Source organism: Pseudonaja textilis, chromosome 5 (genome assembly GCF_049901715.1).
Source record: "Pseudonaja textilis isolate UNSWEBS1 chromosome 5, rPseTex1.2, whole genome shotgun sequence".
In the NCBI taxonomy this organism is placed as follows: domain Eukaryota; kingdom Metazoa; phylum Chordata; class Lepidosauria; order Squamata; family Elapidae; genus Pseudonaja; species Pseudonaja textilis.
Window position 1 is genome coordinate 36,526,737 of NC_141994.1, and position 20,723 is coordinate 36,547,459.

The 20,723-nt window shown below is 38.1% G+C and overlaps 1 protein-coding gene across 2 annotated transcripts in view; it reads right to left on the bottom strand.

Annotated features, from left to right (window-relative positions):
• Positions 1-16,703: 16,703 nt before the first annotated feature.
• LIN7A (lin-7 cell polarity scaffold A) overlaps positions 16,704-20,723 on the bottom strand; it is a 29,553-nt gene continuing 25,533 nt past the window's right edge. For both annotated transcript variants that reach the window (XM_026702551.2, XM_087934507.1), the window contains 2 exons: positions 19,325-19,537; positions 16,704-17,998 (listed from right to left, as the gene is read on the bottom strand). In XM_026702551.2, coding sequence (XP_026558336.1) covers positions 19,325-19,537 — 213 coding nt within the window. In that variant the 3' untranslated portion in view covers positions 16,704-17,998. The remainder of the gene's footprint in view (positions 17,999-19,324; positions 19,538-20,723) is intronic.

The window sequence follows — 20,723 nt, forward strand, 5'->3', positions numbered from 1 at the left end:
AACTCCTCAAAAACAGCCTTCCAGGAAGAGATAAACTAATTTGGTGTTAAAGCTTTAATAATGAAGTTCTAGTCTAGAAAATGACTACGGACTGTATGAAGTATGATCTTTTGTAGCCAAAGCACATATTTAATAATTTTACAAATATTTATATACCCCACTGCTGCATCCCAAGGGGCTTGTATGACTTACAAAAAATTCTGATCAGCAACAATAATATTCAGTCTATCAATGGCATCTTAACAAGCAATATAGACAATATCACTCAACGGTTTGGATAGCAATATAACAAACTCATGTTTATTGCTTTGTTTACTCTTACTTTAGTTTAACATTGTCTGATTAAGTGTTCTGCATAACCCAGAAGCTTGTTCAATATTTATGTTATTTTGGTTTGTGCTAATAATATATTGATCCTACAGGATTTTACTGGTTCACTTGTTTGGAAGTTCCATGTTACACTAGGCCACGGATGTCAAACTCGATTGCATCACGTGACATATCATGACGTATCATGATGTTTTCTGCCTTTGCTGAGTCGAGGTGGGCGTGGCCTGCAGTTAGATTGAAAGTTCACTAAAAGACTTAATGCAAACCCAGCTATTTTCTGGGTATAGTAAATAGTTAGCAACGTTAGACTGTAAATAAAGACCGTAGATCCCTGTCTTGAAACACCTGAAGAATATTACATTGAAGACTAACATGTTCATAGAATGAAATAAATACAGAAAAGAAGTTAGCATTTTTAAGGCGAAGCTGGAAGTACTTTGGAGATATTTGTCTCTGCCTTTAAAAAAAAAAAATGATTTCAATCATTAAATTTATACAAGAGGACATCTGCTGGAAAAATCTGATACTACAGTTTATTGTCAAGGAAAAGGCAAACTAATGTAGAATGTTTGTATGTATCTTTGGGTTAATAAGCATTAACCCAGTGGTTCCCCAACTTTTTCAGTCCACTGCCTCCTTGGTGCTACAAATTCATCCTCGGTGCCCCCCATCCAGGGGTGGGATTCAAATTTCTGTGGACGTGGCCTAATTTGAGGCTTGCTGATAATGTGACTGGGTGGCATGGCTTGCTGGTCACATGACTGGGTGGGTGTGGCTTGCTGGTCACATGACTGGCTGGTCACGGCTTGCTGGCTGGGCTTGGCTGGCTGGTCACATGACCTGGTAGGTGTGGTTTGGTGGTCATGTAACTAGGTGGGTGTAGCCAGGTGACTGACAAACCAAATACAAGTGGTCCTCACTTAATGGCTGGTTGTTTAGCAAGTGTTCTAATTTATGACCGGCCTCCCCAGAGCTACTTGACCTGTTTTTGGAGTTTTGACACCATGCACATACATACACACACACTCCCTTCTAACCCTGCTGGAGCAGGTCATTGGACTAGAATCGGCAAAGTATCTCCAATTAGATTCTAGCAGTGAATAGAATCTAATCAGAGATGCTTTGCCGATTCTTGTTGATTTGCTTTATTTGTATTTCTTTAATTTACGTTGCTGAATTGCATTGACATGTGTGTCCCTTCTTGTGCACAGCCCAGAAGCTTTTGTGATTCTTTGCAGCAAAAATTACCCACCTCTGGCTTTGCTCTACTTTTCAAACGTGTCGCCACTGCCATGTTCCAAGTGCTGGCCCTGCAGGTCCACCCCATTGAGCCCGTTCCCTGGAGGGACTTGCCCAAGCAAGTCTGAGTGGAGTGATGCACCAAGTCAATTGGGTGAGCCTGAGAGAGGGAAAGAAAGAGAGAGAAAAGAAAGAGAGAGAGAAAGAGAGAAAGACGAAAAGGAAAAGGAAAAGAAAGAAAAGGACAGACAGAGAAAGAGGGGAGGATGGAAGGAAGGGACAGAAAGAAAAAGAAATAAAGGAGGGAGGGAGAGAGGAGAAAGATAATGTTCTAGTCCAATCACCTGCTCCAGCAGGGATAGAAGGGAGTGTGTGTGTGTGTGTGTGTGTGTGTGTGTGTGTGTGTGTGTGTGTGTTCTCCTTGTAATTTACCAGTACATTTTGGTTTTCAGAATTGGCACTGTAATACATTGGGGAAAAATAATTTTTTAGAGTGGAGGTCTGGTCCAATGGATCAAGTTGAAAGCCTAAACAAAATGTGAGAGCTTCCCCATAGTCTTGACCATGTTTTGTTCACAAAATCTTTAATAGACGCCAAAGATGTTTCAATGTACTAGCAAAGATGCTGGCAAATATGTTTTCAATGTAGAAAAGGGACTCAAGTCTAAACTAGGCCTCATTTCAATCTGACACATCAGGTCTCTCTCTCTCTCTCTCTCTCTCTCTCTCTCTCTCTCTCTCTCTCTCTCCCTCCCACCCACCCTCCCTCCCTCCCTGCCTCCCCTCTCTTTCCTTGTCTGTTCCTTTTTCTTTTTTTCCGTTTTCTCTTTCGTTTCTTCCTTCTCTCTCTCTCCCTCTCTTTCTCTCTCTCTCTCTCTCTCTCTCTCTCTTTCCCTCTCTCAGGCTCATCCCATTGACTTGGTACACTGCTCCACTTGGACTTGCTTGGGCAGGTCCCTCTGGTGCAGCAGGCACAATGGGGTGGACCTGCGAGACTGGCACCTAGAACGCAGCAGTGGTGACATGTTTGAAAAGTAGAGCAAAGCCAGACTGGCTTTCCTCTAATTTTCCCGACGTGCCTGCGGGGCCGGTGCCTCCTTTCTCCCACATTTCTCCTCCCCTTTCCTTCCTTTTCTCATTTCCTCACTTGCTTAATTTTTTTCTATTTTATACCATAATAAAATAATAATGAAGAAAACCCATTAGAAAAAGGACCCTTGTTATAGCAGCGCTTCCTATTCCATAGCCGAGATATGCAAATTTCTGAGCCACAGAGAGAAAGAGGGAGACGCCTTCCCATTGGGGGCTGAGAGGGGGATCGGAAGGGGCTCTTTGAGAGAGACATGGTTTCAAGGATGGAAAACGCCATTTTCTCCTGTAAAGCTGAGAGATCCCTATGGAAATCCCCCCCATCAAGGGGAGGGGGCCTGGGGAGAGGATCCGGCCAGATTAGGGGGGATCCCTGCAGAGTCTCTCCATCTCTTCCTGCATGGACTGTCAGCTGAGGGTTTTCCTGGCTTCCCTTCAGATTGGGGTGAGTGTGGGGCCCTCAAGTCCTGGCTGGCTGTGGGGATGCGCCTCACCCCTTGTCCTCTGTAGCACCTGCTGGGGGCTCCCTCCTTCCAGACTGAGCAGGGGGGAGCCCGAAGGACCCCTTGAGCTCTGGCTCCATTTTACCCTTCTGGAGTCTCAGCAGCTCCAGCCTGGGCACCCTCTGGGCACTGTGGGAACTCAAAGGGCATCTAGTCCACCCCTCCAGGTGCACAGAGAAAGGGAGGTTGGATAAGAATCATGGAGGGGGGAGGAAGTCTACCCTCCCCTCCGTAGCTGGCATGAAAGACCCCCCTAGAATGCAGCCCCCCAAGATTGAAAAGATCCCCCCTCCCACTTTCTCCGCTTCTCTCTCTGCTTGGAACTTTCTCCTCCATCGGGTGAAGTGAAGGGAGACTCTGCCCGGAGACTGATGACACTGGAACAGGGAGAATTCCCATTGGTGCTTCAGTTTGTTCTGGCTCCTCCCAGCTCAAAACTCTGAGAAAAACATTTCCTCCCCCTCGACACACATTCCTCCTCTGACACACGCAAACACACACACACAAACACATGTTCATTTCATGGGTAGATTCTGCTGTGGAAAGAGTTGCTGCACTGGACAACAAGGCGGGAGAGGGAGGTAGCCATCTGCGTGCCACCTGTTCCCCCCCCCGGAGGCTGTCGGACAGAGTGCCAGCACTCCCTGCCACCCCTTAGCGCCCCCTGCCAGCCCACTTGCCTTTTAGTGCCCCCAAGGCATCCCCCCCCCCCAGGGGGTGGTACCGCCCACTTTGGGAACCATTGCATTAACTCAACCTGGAACACATTCTAAATTTTCATTTCTGTAATTTCAAAGAGAAACAGAAACATGTCAATTGAGTTCCGAAGACCACGATTTAAGTTTTATTAATAAAATGCTATCTTCCAATTTCCCCCAAGTTTTACTTCTTTTGTAAAAAAAAAGGGGGTGGGGGTGGTGGCTGTTGTTTTCTATATAATCTGAGAGCCTTTTTGAATGCCTTTCATCTTTTAACAATGTTGGGGTTTTACGCTCATTTAATTTGTATGAGAGGATAGAGAAACTATTCTTTTCTCTCAAGCACTCTGAAGCCCTGCCTCAATGCCTGTCAGAGGTGCTGAAAAAGTCAAAGAGAGGGTTGAAAAAGTCAAGATGGCACATGCATTTTAAAAGAGGAGAACTTCTGCCATGTCCTTACTGCTACCATACTGACTTCTTTTGAATTCTGCCCTCTGGTGGCTGTTCTTGCTACACATCTGCCCTGATTTAAAGAAACAAACAAATAAATTTATATGCTACCCATCTCACTGTCAATGTGACTCTTGGCGGCTTACCAAATGATAAAAAGGCAATATAAAAACAGTTAAAATTAATAAGGATTAAACAGAAATTAAAACCGAGAAAATACTGTCTGCTTTTACAAGGAACCAGGAAGATCAGCAAGAATTGATCGAGACAAAATGAAGGACATAATATCCACATACACCTACCTATCACCTTGTAAATATATTTTATTTAGGAATTTTATTTTATCTTTTTTAAAAAAAAAAAAGAATGAAGCATGGAACTAAGAATTCTAAAATGAAACGAATAAAAGAATTGTTAGTACATCTCTATTATTTAAAAAACAAGTGTCATGTAAAAATACAATATAATTTTCATGTATTAATTGTATACAAAATTGCAGCTGAGCATGGTTATCTTGAAGAGGTAAGAGAATTGCCAGTGACCAAATATGGCTTGTTTCTAAATTAGTAACAGCTGAATTGATGAAAGGACTAACTTCTCATTTATTTTTAAAGGGATATCTTTATCTCTTCTAGCACACATCATGATAAAACATCTTTTAATTACATCTTTGTCTATTAGCTCTATGTTCTGAAAAGATCGATAAAGCTCAAATCTCTCCATGGCTTTAAACATTTTGAAGCATTTGTCTGTTAATGTGGGGAATTCCACTGAGCATCCCTCCCAAGCCATCTAGGAACAGGAAGGAAAGCATGTCGGAAGATTTGTGGCTTCCAGATAAGAGTCAAGTCCGCATCTTTTTTTGAGAGAGAGAGAAAGAAACAAAGCTTTGCTTCAAGTTGAGATTAGAGTATTTTTAAGACACAAACTTCGGTTCTTATTTGAAAATGGTTAGATCTGCACATGATAGAAAAGTAAAAATGGTTTATAATTTATAATTCTATAATCTTTCAAGAACCACCCAACAATTCATCAATAAACAAAATACCTCAATGAGAGACAATATAAGCAGGGTTGATTGTACAAATTTTAGAATGCCATTCTCTTTTGGAACACTAGATGGCTTTCCTAGCTTTTAATCAGGTGATAATATTTTACAGGGTGCTGTTATTCTGCTATTCATTGCTAAATGATTCTCATTAAAAAGATAAACATGCTTTTTAAAATTTAAAGTATTATTTAATTTGCTTAATTTATTAACTATCCAAAATAAATCTATACCATGATAAATCATAAGTAAAAGGGGGGGGGGGGAGAAATAACAGCTTTCTATACAAGCTTTTTATTCGTTACTGTTATTATTTCAAGCCCTCATTCTATTGCATCACATAAATAATTGTAGTAATTAAGATATTTTTAAAATATATTTGTCATTTTGATCATATTACTTTTAGAAGAAATCAGTCTTTTATTAATAAAATTAAATAAATGTAGATAAGCCACTGGTGATGTTATCCATAATAGTTTGGTTTTAATGCATTCTACTTTTAAAAGTAACTAGGCAACCCATGCCCCATAAGGTCATTTCAGAAATATTTCCTAACCTAAACAGAGAAACAGAATTATCATGGATAGGCAAAAAACAAATACATAAACTATGTTGTACTTAGTTGTTCTAAGTTACATTGAGCTGTTGCTCCTATGCAATGCAATAGTGATATTAACTGAGTAGTATTTTAATTAAATCTAGTGTTTGATAGAAGAAAAATAAATTCACGTTTCAGCCTGATACAACTGTAGCTCTGGAAGGAGAAGCAGCTTCCAACCTCCTGTCAGCTTCCCCTATTAAGTTTCCTATGGGAAGCTGGCAGAAAAAAATAGACATCTTCCTTCCCTTCCCTCTAATAAATGGTCCCTGCTGGGTGTTGGAGGGAGTAAGGGATTGCGAGACTGGCTGGGAAACTGTCATGGAACATTGAAAATGAAGATCATGTGATGGCAGCAGCAGCTCGACAGCACAGTAGCAGCCAGTAGCATTGAAACAGCACAATTTCCCAAAATTTCATTCTCTGGGAGTCATGGATCCTGTGTTTTGGACGCATTTCTGTAAGTTAGCCCATTTGAGATATTGTGCTTAAAAATATTGTCCTATGATGCACCATTTCACCTAGCTAAAGGATATTATGTTAATAAGAATTTTGTAAGTATACATAGATTTAATATTCCATATTCTGGAAGAATAATAATTATTCATTCCAGCTCAAATAAGATCTGTCAACGTTTAGCAATTTAGTTTCAACTGGTGAGTCAAAACTTTAAAAAAAATGCACTAAAGGCTGGTATTTTTTTAAATTAAAACTCGAACACAAATGTAAAAATGCAATCAATGAGTTCTACTTATTTGTGATTGGATAGCTCTGCATCCTTAAACAACCATTGCTTCCAAATGAAATTCTATGACTCTAATTTTGAATTCTTTCCAACATGGTTGAAAGGTGATTTGCTAATGCAGGCGATCCATACTTTTTGCTGTCAGAAATTCCCAAACTGGGGAAAATATTCACATTCTGTTAGAAATGTATTATATAACTTTAATGTTTCCTCTATCCCCAATGATTCAGTATGATACCCATGACTTGGAAAAAAATGAAATATATAACTGCATAGCCTTTGATCTTCTATTTCTAACTGGTTGTCTGTTGAATATTATATTATAATATCATAATTAATAAATTATATTGATAGTGTATATAAAGCATGTTATTATTTTACTTTTTAAACGTATTTTCAAGTTTATTTGAATTCCAAATGCCAAAGAAATGGTCAGGATATAGAACAATAAGAAAAGATGATAAAGATCACATTTATCTGATTTTTATCTCATTTACCTGATCTTGGGGCAATATTACATTTTCGAATCTTGCTCCATTATTCTATATGTTCTCTGCTATGTCAATTAACTGTTATTCCATATCTGTTAATTTAATGTCTATAGATTCAATTTCTTTGCTCCAAGACTGGGTATATTTTTGTTAGATTCTTCTTTAGTTCCAATGCAAGAGTTATGCCTTGAATACACTAATTGTTCTTGCTTTCAACATAATTTTTAAGAGGTTGTATTTCTTTCATTACTCTTTCTAGGGGCCATTGTTGCTGCAAATCTTAGACAATAGTAGCCACATTTTCTATTAGTTTGAAGGATTCTGCAAATAGATTCTTTTGTATGCTTTTAAAACTTCTGATGCATCCTTGCTTGACAATTAAATTTGAGGACAATTTATAGTCATGATCAGCTAAAATTATAAATAAATCCAAGAGAAATCATAGTTTTTAAATAGTCCTCTATTCAGCTTTATAGCAGTAATAATGAGGGTATCTTATAATTGTAATTCACATCCTGCTGAAACCAGATTTCAGTGAGTTTATAGCATAATGTGTGTATGTTAGAATACCAAAAATCGACCACAACCTCATCTTGTATTCTGCAAAATGTGTATTTGGATATTGCAGTGGCTTCCCTGTTGATTCCCTTTCCTTGTCAGATTATTGACCTTCCCCATAACCTCTGTACATAGTACGCTAATCTCCAACCTTCCAGCATTCATCTTTTTGACCTAGAAAGATCAGTACATTTCCAGACAGATCACTGGGCTGCAGACAACCAACCAATTTCCTTTGAAAAATGGCATTAAAAATGATGCTAAAGGATGTCAAATGCCCATTTGTTAATTAAAAGAATTGAAATATATTATTGAAAAGGCTGGGGAAAAGGAAGAAGTATATTAGAGACAATAGGTACCATGATACAGATGGGCATTAGATTAATCCAACTGTTAATATATTGGTTAACCATAGTTAAAGATGCCAAGCGAATATGTCACTGTTTTCAAATGGAGAAAAGTGATGATTAGTTTCAATAAGTATATGAACATTATTGAGGTTTCTAGATTAGTACAGGTGGTCCTTGATTTACAGCCATTTGCTTAGTGACTGTTCACAGCTACAGCTATAGTGACCATCTTTCACACTTATGACCACTGCAGCATCTTCATGATCAAGTGATTAAAATTCAGATGATTGGCAACTGGTTTGTGTTTATGATGGTTGCAATGTCCCAGGGTCAAGGGGGAAACCAGGTTTGGTTAACAATGCATTACTAACTCAACAGCTGCAGTGATTCACTTAACAACTGTGGCAAGAAAGGTTATAAAATTGGGCAAAATTCAATAATTCTTGCTTAGCAACAAAAATGTTGGGCTCAATTGTGGTCATGAATCAAAGAATGCCTCTACTCACTCAGACCAGGCTTGCACAGTGTACAGCTGATGAGTTGCCTGTGACCTTCCAAGCTGCCTTGTGCAGCCTGCCAGCATTTTGAAAAAAAGGTCAATAAATTCACTGCCAATTCTCTGCTAGGACCAAATAATTAGTTCCTGCTCCAAATATTTCTTTGCAGCTTGCAATTATTTTTAATTTATTCATTTCACCCATTCATCTCTGCAGTTGTGCAGAGCTACACTAGACCATTGGTTGTTACTGATTTCAAACATCCAGGGGAGGTGGTTGGTATTTGATTCTTTAAATATTTGCCACATGTTGAATTGTCTTCATAGATGGAAGACGCAATCAAAGAGAATCCTTCTTAATCTTATTCAGCAAGTGTGTGTGTGTGTGTGTGTGTGTGTGTGTGTGTGTGTGTGTGTGTGTAAAGCTTCCACGATTTTTGGCTGAACTGATGCTTATTAGAGAGGTTAGGAAGCCGAAAACAATGTTTAGCTAAAACAGCTACTCTAACTGCTTAAAAAAGGAAGTTGCTCTGGAAGGTTTAGAAACTGAACCATCCAAGATTAATTCCTAAATTGCCAATTGAATCAGAGTTGGCAAGCTCAGTGTAATCCCTGTATGTGTCAAACTATGCTTGTATTCAAACAGCTCTTCTGCACTGAGCTATTTGTGGATCAAATACATTACACAAGTGAACCATAAGTGCAGAAATCTGCAAAACTGAAGCTGTGTAATCAGAACTGTCCTGCCAACTAAATGATGTACCAACATTTCAAGGAATTCTGCATCAGCTATTTAATATATTGGAGACAGTTGTTTAGTCTGTGTGGAAATGAAGCAGTGAAGTAGCTAGCAGATTGTCTGGGGACAACCTAGATGTTTCTGATCCCACTCTGCCACCTGGCAAACAGATGTCTTTGTAAAGATGAACATGTAAATATGTGAGATACAACATAACATAAAACTGAAAAATAATATTTTGTGAAGCATTGGGAATTTTAACTTATTACTTGTTTCTCATTGTAAAGTAAGTTAGAAATACAATTGGCTCTGCCTGTTTTTGGAACATATCAGAGAATTTACCTGTTAACATTGTGTTAGAATTTAGGGTTAATATATATGTGAAATTTGGTACCACCTGTGCAGTGAGATTTAAAACAGGTATCTGAAATTTGTGTAATTTAGTGTAATAAGGAGGGACTACATTGATCAGCCTGAGCAAGCAAAGTGTGGCTTTTCGTACACTTTCTACAAGTGTGCATCACATAAATACTAATGTTCTAGTTTCAATTTCTTTCTCACATTTTCTCTTAATTGTTATTTTCTAAGTTTGACCTTAGGTTTAAATGTGGGTGACATCCAAATTTAAGCATTCACAGATTCACTGAAAAGACTAGAATAATTTGTTATAATCAATGATATACTGGAATAAATAGCATTATTATTCCTTTAGGAATAATAGACACCCAAAGGGAGCTTTTTCAGTGGACCGTATAAACAATTGTAAATAAAAACAATCCATTTTAAGTACAAAGGAATAATATACTTGCCACTAGCTTTCGGGGGCAATGGCTCTCTCTAACTAGGCAGAAAGAGGGGGAAGAATGAAGGTGAAGACACTCTTGTGAAGGCTACTGCCAGCTTTCTTCATAGGGCACTTGGTGGTGATGGCTATGTGGAACTCTGGTGATGGTTTTACCTGTGACTAACTTAAACTCTATCACATTGATCTGATCAGCTATAAATCCCAATATGGTCTTTCATATTCTCTCTGATCTAGAGATGTTCAGTATATGGTATAAGTATCTATGTGAAAGATGTTTTTGTTTTTTGTTGTTGTTTTAATTAAAAATTAAAAACTGCTTGCTAAAAATTGTCGTTATGAGTATTTGGACAAGGAAAGAAATCTAATAAGCTAAAGGTATGGAAATTAAATTAAGACATTTTCAGAGTTTAAGGGCAATATGTCGCTCCAAAGTTGAGGTCCAGGTTCAAAGATGTGGAAAGAGGAGCATGATAAGAATAAATATAGTTTTCTTTCCTATTCCAAATGTTGATATATCTAAAAGTACGAATACACAATCAACAAATATGATGTAATGTTCTCGTTCTATGCAAGTGATTTTATTACCTAATTTCTTCCAGTGCTTCATAGAAAATCTATTTTTCCCTTTGTCTTCAGTGTAGTTATAATTTAATGTTCTGTAGATTTCATACCCAAATTTGATGTGGAAAAGCGGAAAGTTTGAATTTCTACATTTTATCTGAAAGAGATGTACTCTAAAGATTGCTAAGTACAATTCACAAATTCTTTAAAATACTCTCAGAAGGAAAATGTGCCATGCTTAGTGTTACATTTGGCTGAGCTGAGCGGGAATCAAAGTTTGTTCTCATTGGCTTAGCCGTCTGACAGCAAGCGATATAAAAGCAAGCTGTCAGACTGCATCAGCTGCTGCTTGTTCCTGTCAGCCAACTCGCACATATAGTGGCTATTGAGGTTATCGCTGCTACAGTTACTAGTTAACAGTTAATAGTTAATAAAGGTTGAACTCATCGAGATCATGGACATCGTTTGTACCTCACAAAACTGGCGATGAGGATGGGATCAATGTGGTGAAGGCACACAAAACTTCCAAAGATTCGCACCATGAAGTTACCTCAGCCAGCTGACGAGATGTCTTCCCTCCAACGTACCCGTGTTTCTACCCTACAACGGAGATGTGGTATTCATACATTAACCGATTCAAGTGTTTTCTAGATGCTGTGGACTTGGCAGACATATCGAATCACAGAAAAAAAGCTTATTTCCTAAGTTTCTGTGGGACAGCTGTCTTCGACACTGCCACCGCTTTATTGGCACCACAATCAGTTAAAGAGGTTTCCTGGGAAGCCCTTCAGGAAATCCTGAGTAACCATTATGCCCCCAAGCCCACTCGAATTGCTAGACAGCACACTTTTAGGTGACGGGCACAAGCTGAAGGGGAGACCATCAGTATGTATATGGTGGCTTTCCAAACGGCAGCATTACAATGCGGGTTTAAAGGGCAAGATGACATGCTGCTTGATCAACTAGTATGCGGAGTGAGAGACCTCAGACTCCGCCATGAGAGGGCAACCTACCTTTAGAAGTTCCTCCATCTGCATTCGAGTCAGATGAGGAGAAGGGTCCAACAATGTCTCCATCATCGTCTGCAAGCCTTGCAAGCGATCATTCTCCGATGGCTCGGCAAGCCAAATTGCGTAGATCCAGCTGGACTAGACAACGCCCCGCCTATCTAAATGGCTACACATGCACTTGACTGGTGGGAAGGGGTGTTACGTTCTGCTGAGCTGAGCGGGAACTGAAGTTCATTCTGATTGGCTGAGCCGTCTGACAGCGAGTGATATAAAAGCGAGCTGTCAGACCACATCAGCTGTTGCTCGTTCCTGTCAGCCAATTCGCACATATAGCGGCTATTGTGGTTACTGTGGCTACAATTAATAGTTAACAGGTAATAGTTAATGAAGGTTGAACTCATCGAGATCATGGACATCATTTGTACCTCACAAAACTTGGATATTTCTGGATGGTATAAGCTTATTATTCGAGAGCAATTGAAACAGGAGAAGAGCATTCTCTGTAAATAATTTATTAAATCTTGATTAAAAAATGTTGATATTCATTATTTAGACAAGAATGACAGTATTTACATACTTTCTTTTTTACAACAGCATTTATCTAACTTGTTTTTTCATAATATAAGAGGTTTTTTTAAATACAGAGAAGAAGTTGTATAGTTCTTATGTAATTGATCTGGAAAATGAAACTAGTTTATATGGTTTCTCTCTTGCTGAATATATCTATTCATGCATATATGGTGCATACGTGTGCATATGTGTATAACACACACACTCGCAATGGGTTGATGGAACTGAGCATTAATGTATTTCCATCCTCATCAAAAAGCTATCCTAGAAGTCAATTTGGCATTTTTTTCTAGACTATAGTCTGTTTTAAGTATGATATGCCATAATGCAGGGGTGTCAAACTCCAGGCCCAGGAGCTGGATCTGGCCTGCATAGTGCTTAGATTTAGCCTGCAGGGTCACCCTGGAAATAGCGAAGGACTGGCCCGCGGTGCCTCTGCCAGTGAAAACAGAATTCAGGAGAGCCATACGTGGATCCTCCCGAGCTCCGTTTTAACTGGCAGAGGGTTGCAGGAGACCATCACAGCCAAAAATGGAGCTCAGGAGCCCGCTTTCTCTATCAGAGCACTTGTGCACCCCCAACTTGAGTGATGTTGAGCTAGTCACACCCACCCAGGCCACAACCACTCTATCCCCCCGAGGTCAAACACAACACTGATGTGACCCTCAATGAAATCAAGTTTGACACACCTGCCATAGTGATTTGATTCAGACAACAGAAAATAATATCATAGAGTTCACAAATCATGTTGCTATACTTTAATCAGAGAAGTCACAGTGTATGAATTCAACCCAAGACTGAATTGGCAAGGCTAAGATGAAGAGAGAGAGAAAATGAACCAGGATAGAAACCTCTTTTGAGAATGAAACTCTATTCAAGTTAGCAAGGTTCCCCAACCCACTATGTAACATTTAAAGTTGGTAATACAAGGGCAGTGCTAAAGACTATGGTGTGGAAATCTGCTTTCAACAGTTGCATTGCATACACCTACAATTTGACTAATCCAGTATAGTTCAAATGTTAAATATTTCATGAGGTACAACACAGTTAATAAGTAAATCCAAAATACATTACATATTTAAGGCTGGAAAATATAGCTTCATTGTTCAAACACCATTGTAATAATATATAATTTTACACAATTATGTATTTTGTGTTAGATTTTCATAAAGCTAATACATTTTATTAGTAATAGGATTGTGTATTTGAATATACATTTCATAGCTTATGTACAAAAATGGGTGAATGAACTTTGACTGTCTTCATATAAAGGAATAGGAAATCCTAATCTTAAAATTTCAATATTAGCTTACCATAACTTCAATTATTTCTGGCATTTTATAGTTTGAAAATCCCAGCATCAACTTTTAGAAATTATTTTAGGAAAATGATATTTTTAGTAGTCTTTCCACAGGACATTTAATGCTTTTGAACTTATAGGTATATATTTTGATTTTTAAAAGCCTATTACATAAACATACAAAAACATAAACCTATAAATATACAACTAAAACATATAGTCCATTGACGCTCTTCATTTTCTTCATGGATCCATTAACCATTTCTTATTCTCTTATACCATTGTAATTAATTTTTTTTGTTATCGCCCCTTATTTGATCTATAAAACACTTTATCATCAAGCCATTTTTCTCTACTTTTATAATATAATCAATAAACAGAATCTGACTTTAAGACACTGTGCTTTTTAGTCAATTCTTCTTCTATAAACCTAATAAACCCTAATATTGGATCCCCTAATATCCTAAGTTAAACTGGATTAGCATGTGGTTATAGAGGTCAAGCATCTTTTATATACTTAGGCACTATGTTCCAAATACCAGGTGGTTGGGCGAACAGATAAGCATTTGTCTGAAGCATTTCTTGAACTTTTCTGCAAGTTAACAGAGACAGCCTCTTACTAGTTTTTTATAATTTTTAAAGCTTCAACCATTATCTAGATGCTGTATAGTTCAGAGATCTGTACATACAAGGACAACAGAGCAACGGTTCAGTTGAAATTCCCTTGAACACCTTCCATATTACTTATTGTGTAGCAAATGTGATATGATACTAGAATCTACTTGGGGGATGCAGTATATTTGAGATAGGTAGGATTTTTGTTGTTGAATTTTTGATTTAAAGTGGTCTCACTATGCATGTTCAATTTCTATCCACTCTTATTCTCAGTACAGAATGGCCTAATCTTGAGAAAGAGAACCCGGTGTTCTGAATTTTCATCTGAACTACTGATTGAGTTAGTTCTAAGAGGAAAGGTTCAAATCAAACATCAGGTATTGATTTTCAGTCAACAAAGGGATGGGAAGGATTTTAAAGATACATTTTATTCTCACAAACTGACAAATATAGTGTTATTAGTTCCTGGTGCAACAATAAAAACATTGTCCTGCATGTTATTGGTATTAAGAATTAGTTCTCACACAGTCAGTAAATAATATGACACCAAGTCTGTCCCTACAAAAACAAGAGCACATAGAAATTGGCCTTCCCAGACCGAACAGGAGTCTATGACATAAGGCAAGAACAAGAAAAATGTGCAAAAGTATTTGAATGTCACTTCTATGTTCTGTGTAATCTTCTCTAGAATTGTTGGGCTATGGTTTCCTAACTTTCTTCATTATTTATTAGGACTTTTCAATTCCTGTGAGTTCATTTGTTTTGCTCTGCTGGGTAGAACAGGGATCCTTGTAACATTGCAACAGAAAATTTTTTCCTTAGAAAAGGAAATAGGGATAGCTGACAACATCATATTTCAATGTATAGAGGGCAGGGGTGGGATATGACAGGGTTAACTACCGGTTTGGGATTTACAAGGTTTGGTGATTTATGAAAGCTGCGAGCGCGCGCCTGGAAATCATCAACAGCACGCTGCATGCAGAGAAGTAGCCTTTGAAACAACCCTCTTTTCCTGCTTTTTAAACTGCAGCTGTGCCTCATTTGGCAGCTGAAGTTGAAAAATCAGGAAATAAAGATCAGATAAGAACCCAGGGGGCAGATGGGCAAAAACATCAGCAGACATAGAACTGGTTCTATGTCTGCTGCTCTTCAGAGCTACCGGTTCTACAGAGGTGGACAGAACCTGTAGAAACCCACCCCTGATATTGAAATGATTTAATCCAACTGACTTTGTGCAAATGATTTTAATATTGTTGCTAAAAATGTATTGCTACATATCCAACTAAGTCAGAGACAGTATGCATAACGTAAATAATTGAATTGTATACCTATGAATGGAGTCAGATATTGAACTCATTTACTTAACTAAAGTTAACATTACATCACAAACATTTGTGCCTCTTTGGTGCACATAGCTTCTCACTTTGATAATAAAATTAGTTAATAATAATAGAGCTTTGTTTAAATCAATTATCCAGCTGTAATATGCACAGGAGTCGTGTATGCTAAGTCACACAAGATGGTGCCTTCTAGAAAAGCTAAGATTGTCTCTTCCAGAATTCCAAAGTACCTGTAGCTATATTAGCCAGAAATTTTGGGACTTGTAATGCAAACACATCTAAAGCATACCACATTGGGAAAGCTGCATTGTTACACAAAAAGAAGTTTCTGCTATATGTTTTAGTACTAAATCTAACAACATCAGAAATAAATATATTGCAAAAATAGATAAAATTGTGAGATACCATTAGTTATTTCAACATCATCTCAAAAATGTTTGCAATATACTAAGTATAGAACCTACATCTGAAACAAATATATTCTGACAACATATGCATATATATTAGATAACCGTATCTCTCTATATATATCTTATCAATATACTGTATACTTAGTTTAGATTCAGTGATATAACTATGATAGATACAATAGGAATGCCTATGTTCAAAAATACAGTTTTCTAATTTTACTGTCATAAAAGATAGAATTAAACTTGTTCCTGGTATTATTCTCCAGGAATAAGAATTTTATCTACAAATGGAATGGCATACAAATAAGGACTCCATCAAATCAAAGACATTTTACTTGATGACTTGATTAATTAATTGATTACATCTGCATAACTTTTGCATATGACTTGCACTCTAATACCACAGGGTGAGGTTATCCAATTGTGAAAAGGCTGCTTAACTTTGCTAGTGTCCTAAGCTTGAAGCAACCCTTTGAAGCAAAAGGAACACAACCCACTTATAAAGAAGTGGATTTAGGCCACCGCGTAGCTTTACTTTGTCTTGCATCTCAAATTCACCATGGCCCATTTATTAGCTGGAAAGATTACCCCTCAAGCCTCTTTCTGGTAATGGGCATGCCGGAAATCCAGAAGTGATGCATAGTGCCTCGATGATGAATGCCTTCATTTCTGTGACAAAAAAAGAATCTTACCTTAAGGCTAAGTGTGATTATGTGGCCTGGTCTACTATGTCGTCGTCGTCATCACCATCATCATCATCATCATCTTTTAATGACCCTATAATCCCCTTCGGGGTGGAATCTGGGCAACTGAATGGAGCTAGCAGAGTGTTTAATGGCCAGATGCTCTTCCTTTTGCCAATGCAGAGTTTTGTTCAGCAGATATATTCTCATTGGCAGAGAGAAATACCTGCCTCTACCAAGGATTGAATCCACAGCCTACTGATTGTGAAGCGAGAGCTTTACCTCTAGGCCACTGCACCACTCCTGGCCTACATAGTAGGCCTGGCCTACTATGTGTATTTATTCAAAACTAAGCCTTCTTGAGTTCTGTAAGATTGTCTCAAAAGTATAGCAGTTATCTCCAATCAAACACTCGCCAAGTGTATTATAACTGAAATTTCCAGAATTTCCAGTCAGAAGACTAAAGACAATTTGGAATTGTCTTTAGTCTTCTGACTGGAAATGATGATGTTTCTGCTTCAGTGCAAACTATACCACAAGTTTAAACTGTTTGAAATATGTAGGTTTCAGGTAAGAATCATACACATGTATGAAATCACATATGTTTCAAACAGTTTAAACTTGTGACATACTTTGCACTGCAGCAGAAACATCATAATTCCTTCTTACTATCACCATTTCTCCCTTACATATTCTTATGTAAGAGGGAATATGGATTATTACTTTAGGATAGCACCTACCACCCATGAGTTGATAAGTAATCACTCTAAAAGTAATTAATAATCTCCTTTCCATCCCACACCTCATCAGTTCAATTGACTAATCAACAAACAATTATAACTTTAGGAAAAAGAGAATCATGGAGAAGGAAAAATGGAAAATTATGATAATTTGGATGCAACAACTCTATATGATTGTGAAGGAAACTATTATGCAAGATGCAGATATGCAGATATGGAATTCATTTGGAAACATGCAGATATGGAATTCATTTGCCCATCTTACACTTTTTTGGCAAATTCTCATTTGAGTTTCATTGCAAAGGATACAGAATTGGGCCAAACACACATACATAATGAATGTGATTTCTCAGAATATTCTTGAATTTTGTTAACAAGTTGTCATCATGAGAACTTTACCATACAAAAGACTCAAATAACCCTTTTTCATCCTAGGACTTCAATTCTGGGAAAAATCACATGAAGAGTTTATTATGCTGCTGACTTCCCAAACTGTTCTTATTGTAATTTTGCACAGTTTGCTGGTGAACACAGTTGCTGTTGCTCTTTATTGTAAAGTTGGAATACAAAGCACAGCTTTGTTATTAAGTTGTTACATTCTTGGTTTAGAAAGTCTTTCTTGATAGCCATCTATAATTAAACAACAAAAGTATATAAACCGTCAAAAGCATAAATGGACTGACATTCTCAATTGCTTTAATTTCTCATTATTATTATTATTTTTAAATGCATGTATTGGCTAACTTTACAAAACATCTGGCAGTACTGCAGTAGTAATTAGAGCAATTCTTTTTTTATTATTAATTTTAATATATCATATAGTTTGGTCTAATGATTAAGGCATCTGCCTAGAAGCTAACAGTTCCAGTCCCAGGTTAGGCATAAAAGCCAGCTGGCTGATTTTGGGCCAATCAGCCTCTTTCAGACCAATGTACCTAACAGGATTGTGGTTGTGGTGAAAATAGGAGAAGGAAGAAATATTATTTGTTTGCTGCCTTGAATAATGAAGGTGGAATTAAAATGGGGATTACATGTAATTGAAAATCGTGGTTTAATTTTAAAAAGCCCTTATAATTATAATTGTAATTGTGAATCTAAAAGCAAAATAGATATGCATAAAAATTAGCAGTATCAGCTTAATATTAGAAACAATTAGATTTTTTTAAAGCACTATAATGCCTGGATTTAGACTGTATAGGCCAGATGTATCAAACTCGACTTCATTGAGTGTTGCATCAAGGTTGTGTTTTATCTCAGGGGCCGGTGTGTGTATGATCAGGGTGGGTGTGGCCATCTTGACATCACTTGTGTTGGAGGTGCCTGTGGTGGCCCAAGTGCTTTGCCAGTGAAAACAGGCTTTTTGCTGTCAATGGCACCATGGGATGGTCCTTCACTGTTTCTAGAGTGGCACCAAGGGTGAGATCTAAGTACCCCATGGGCTGGATCTGGCCCCTGGGCCTTGAGCTTGACCCCCCTGGTATAGGCAGCTAGTATAAGCTTTCCTATCTAGATGGATATTATGAAATCATTGAACAAATAACATGAATTATATAATTGGCATGAGCTGCATCACTGAATGGACACAAATAACATGATTTGCATCATTTTCACAATAATGTCATAGTACACATGGCATTATTTGCTCCACTCCCCCTTACAACAGAGAGGGGATGTTTTTTGCGTGCGCATGCCACTTGTGCAAATGGAGCTTCCTGTGCTCACCTGCCACTTGTGCGGACTGGTTCCCAATGGGCTATGGACCGGGGTTTGGGGACCCCTATTATACACAACAGAATAAACAATTAAATCAAAAACAGATGTTTTAGTCACTGAATTATTTATTAATTATGACATTGGGAAATGGGGGAATATGTGTGTCTGTAAGTGAGGCAGCTGAATATCTAACAATTCAATTAAAGAAAAAACCAGTTGAAAATAAGACAGATAAACACGCACCTATGACATATGATTCTGCTGTGCATTTTGCTGCTGCTGTTGCTGCTGAATTAACAACTGTTGCTGTTGTCTGCGCCGAGCTGTCCTCAGTTTTTCAAAGCGAGCTTCCATCTCATCTAAAACTTTGGGAGTGTAACGCACCACCAACTTCACGCTGTCTTTAGCAGCCTTCAGAAGTTCCACTGCTTTCTCATGATGTTCTCCTTCCACACTCTGGTTGTGGAATGTTTAAAAACAGCAAAAAGCAAGAGGCTTTCAGCTTTAGAACTATGAGTAAGAGAGAAAAAAACTATACCATGGGTGAACCTGGTCCCACTAGGCCTCCCCAACTATAGTTTTGGAATCTGTAGTTAAGCCTGTCCCCCTCTCTAACATTTCAGACCCTAAGGAAGTAGCTACTGTAAGGTGTATTTATATAATTCTGTTGCTAAGAGCCTCAGTGGTGCAGTAGTTTGGATGCAGTACTGCAGGTTAATTCTGCTGACTGCCGGCTGCCAGTAGTTTGGCAATTTGAATCTTACTGGCTCAAGGTTGACTCAGCCTTCCATCCTTCCGAGGTTGGTAAATGAGAATCCACATTATTGGGGGCAATATACTGACATTGATAACCATTTAGAGAGGGCTGTAAAGCACTGTGAAGTGGTACAGTATGTAAGTCTAAGTGCTATTATTATTGCTATTGCATTTCTTAATGGGAAAGGAAAAAGAAAGGCAAAATCGGCCAAGCTGGAACTGCAACATCAAAATCCTCCAAGTAGAAAAAATGTGTGATATATTTATTTGCAGGATTCAATCTGATAGCTGGCAATTAAGTTGTTGGTTGTTTGCTTGTGCTATCAATCCCCCACCTTCCAAGTTCAGACTGGATCCTGCAGCATTATCCTGGAACATGTATATTCACCTTCAGTCATGATATATTGATTTATCCTACTTATATGGCTCCCTCTCTAGCCAATAAAATCTAAGTTACAAACATAATAATAACAAAGAATTTCATTACAGGAAGAAAAAATCAGCCCAAACAGCACTGAACCTCAGTAAAACCACAACCATTAAACACTTCTACTACTACTTCTACATTTGTGTTGGTAGCACCTACTAAGGGGCTTCCAGGTTGAAAGAATTAGCTGGTGATGTCACTGTTGCCACAAGGATGTTCGAGGAGGCTCCTTTCATGTGCCTATTATTTTCCCTCCAACGTGGTACCTATTTATCTACTTGCATTTGCATGCTTTCGAACTGCTAGGTGGACAGGAGCTAAGGCAAATTGATGGGAGTTCATTCTGTCACGTGGCTCACTCCTGGGTTTCAAACTTTGAAGCTGTCAACCTCTTAGTGGTCTTTTGAATCAGTGTCCTAATCGCATGAGCTACCATAACCCCAAATTAAACACCACACA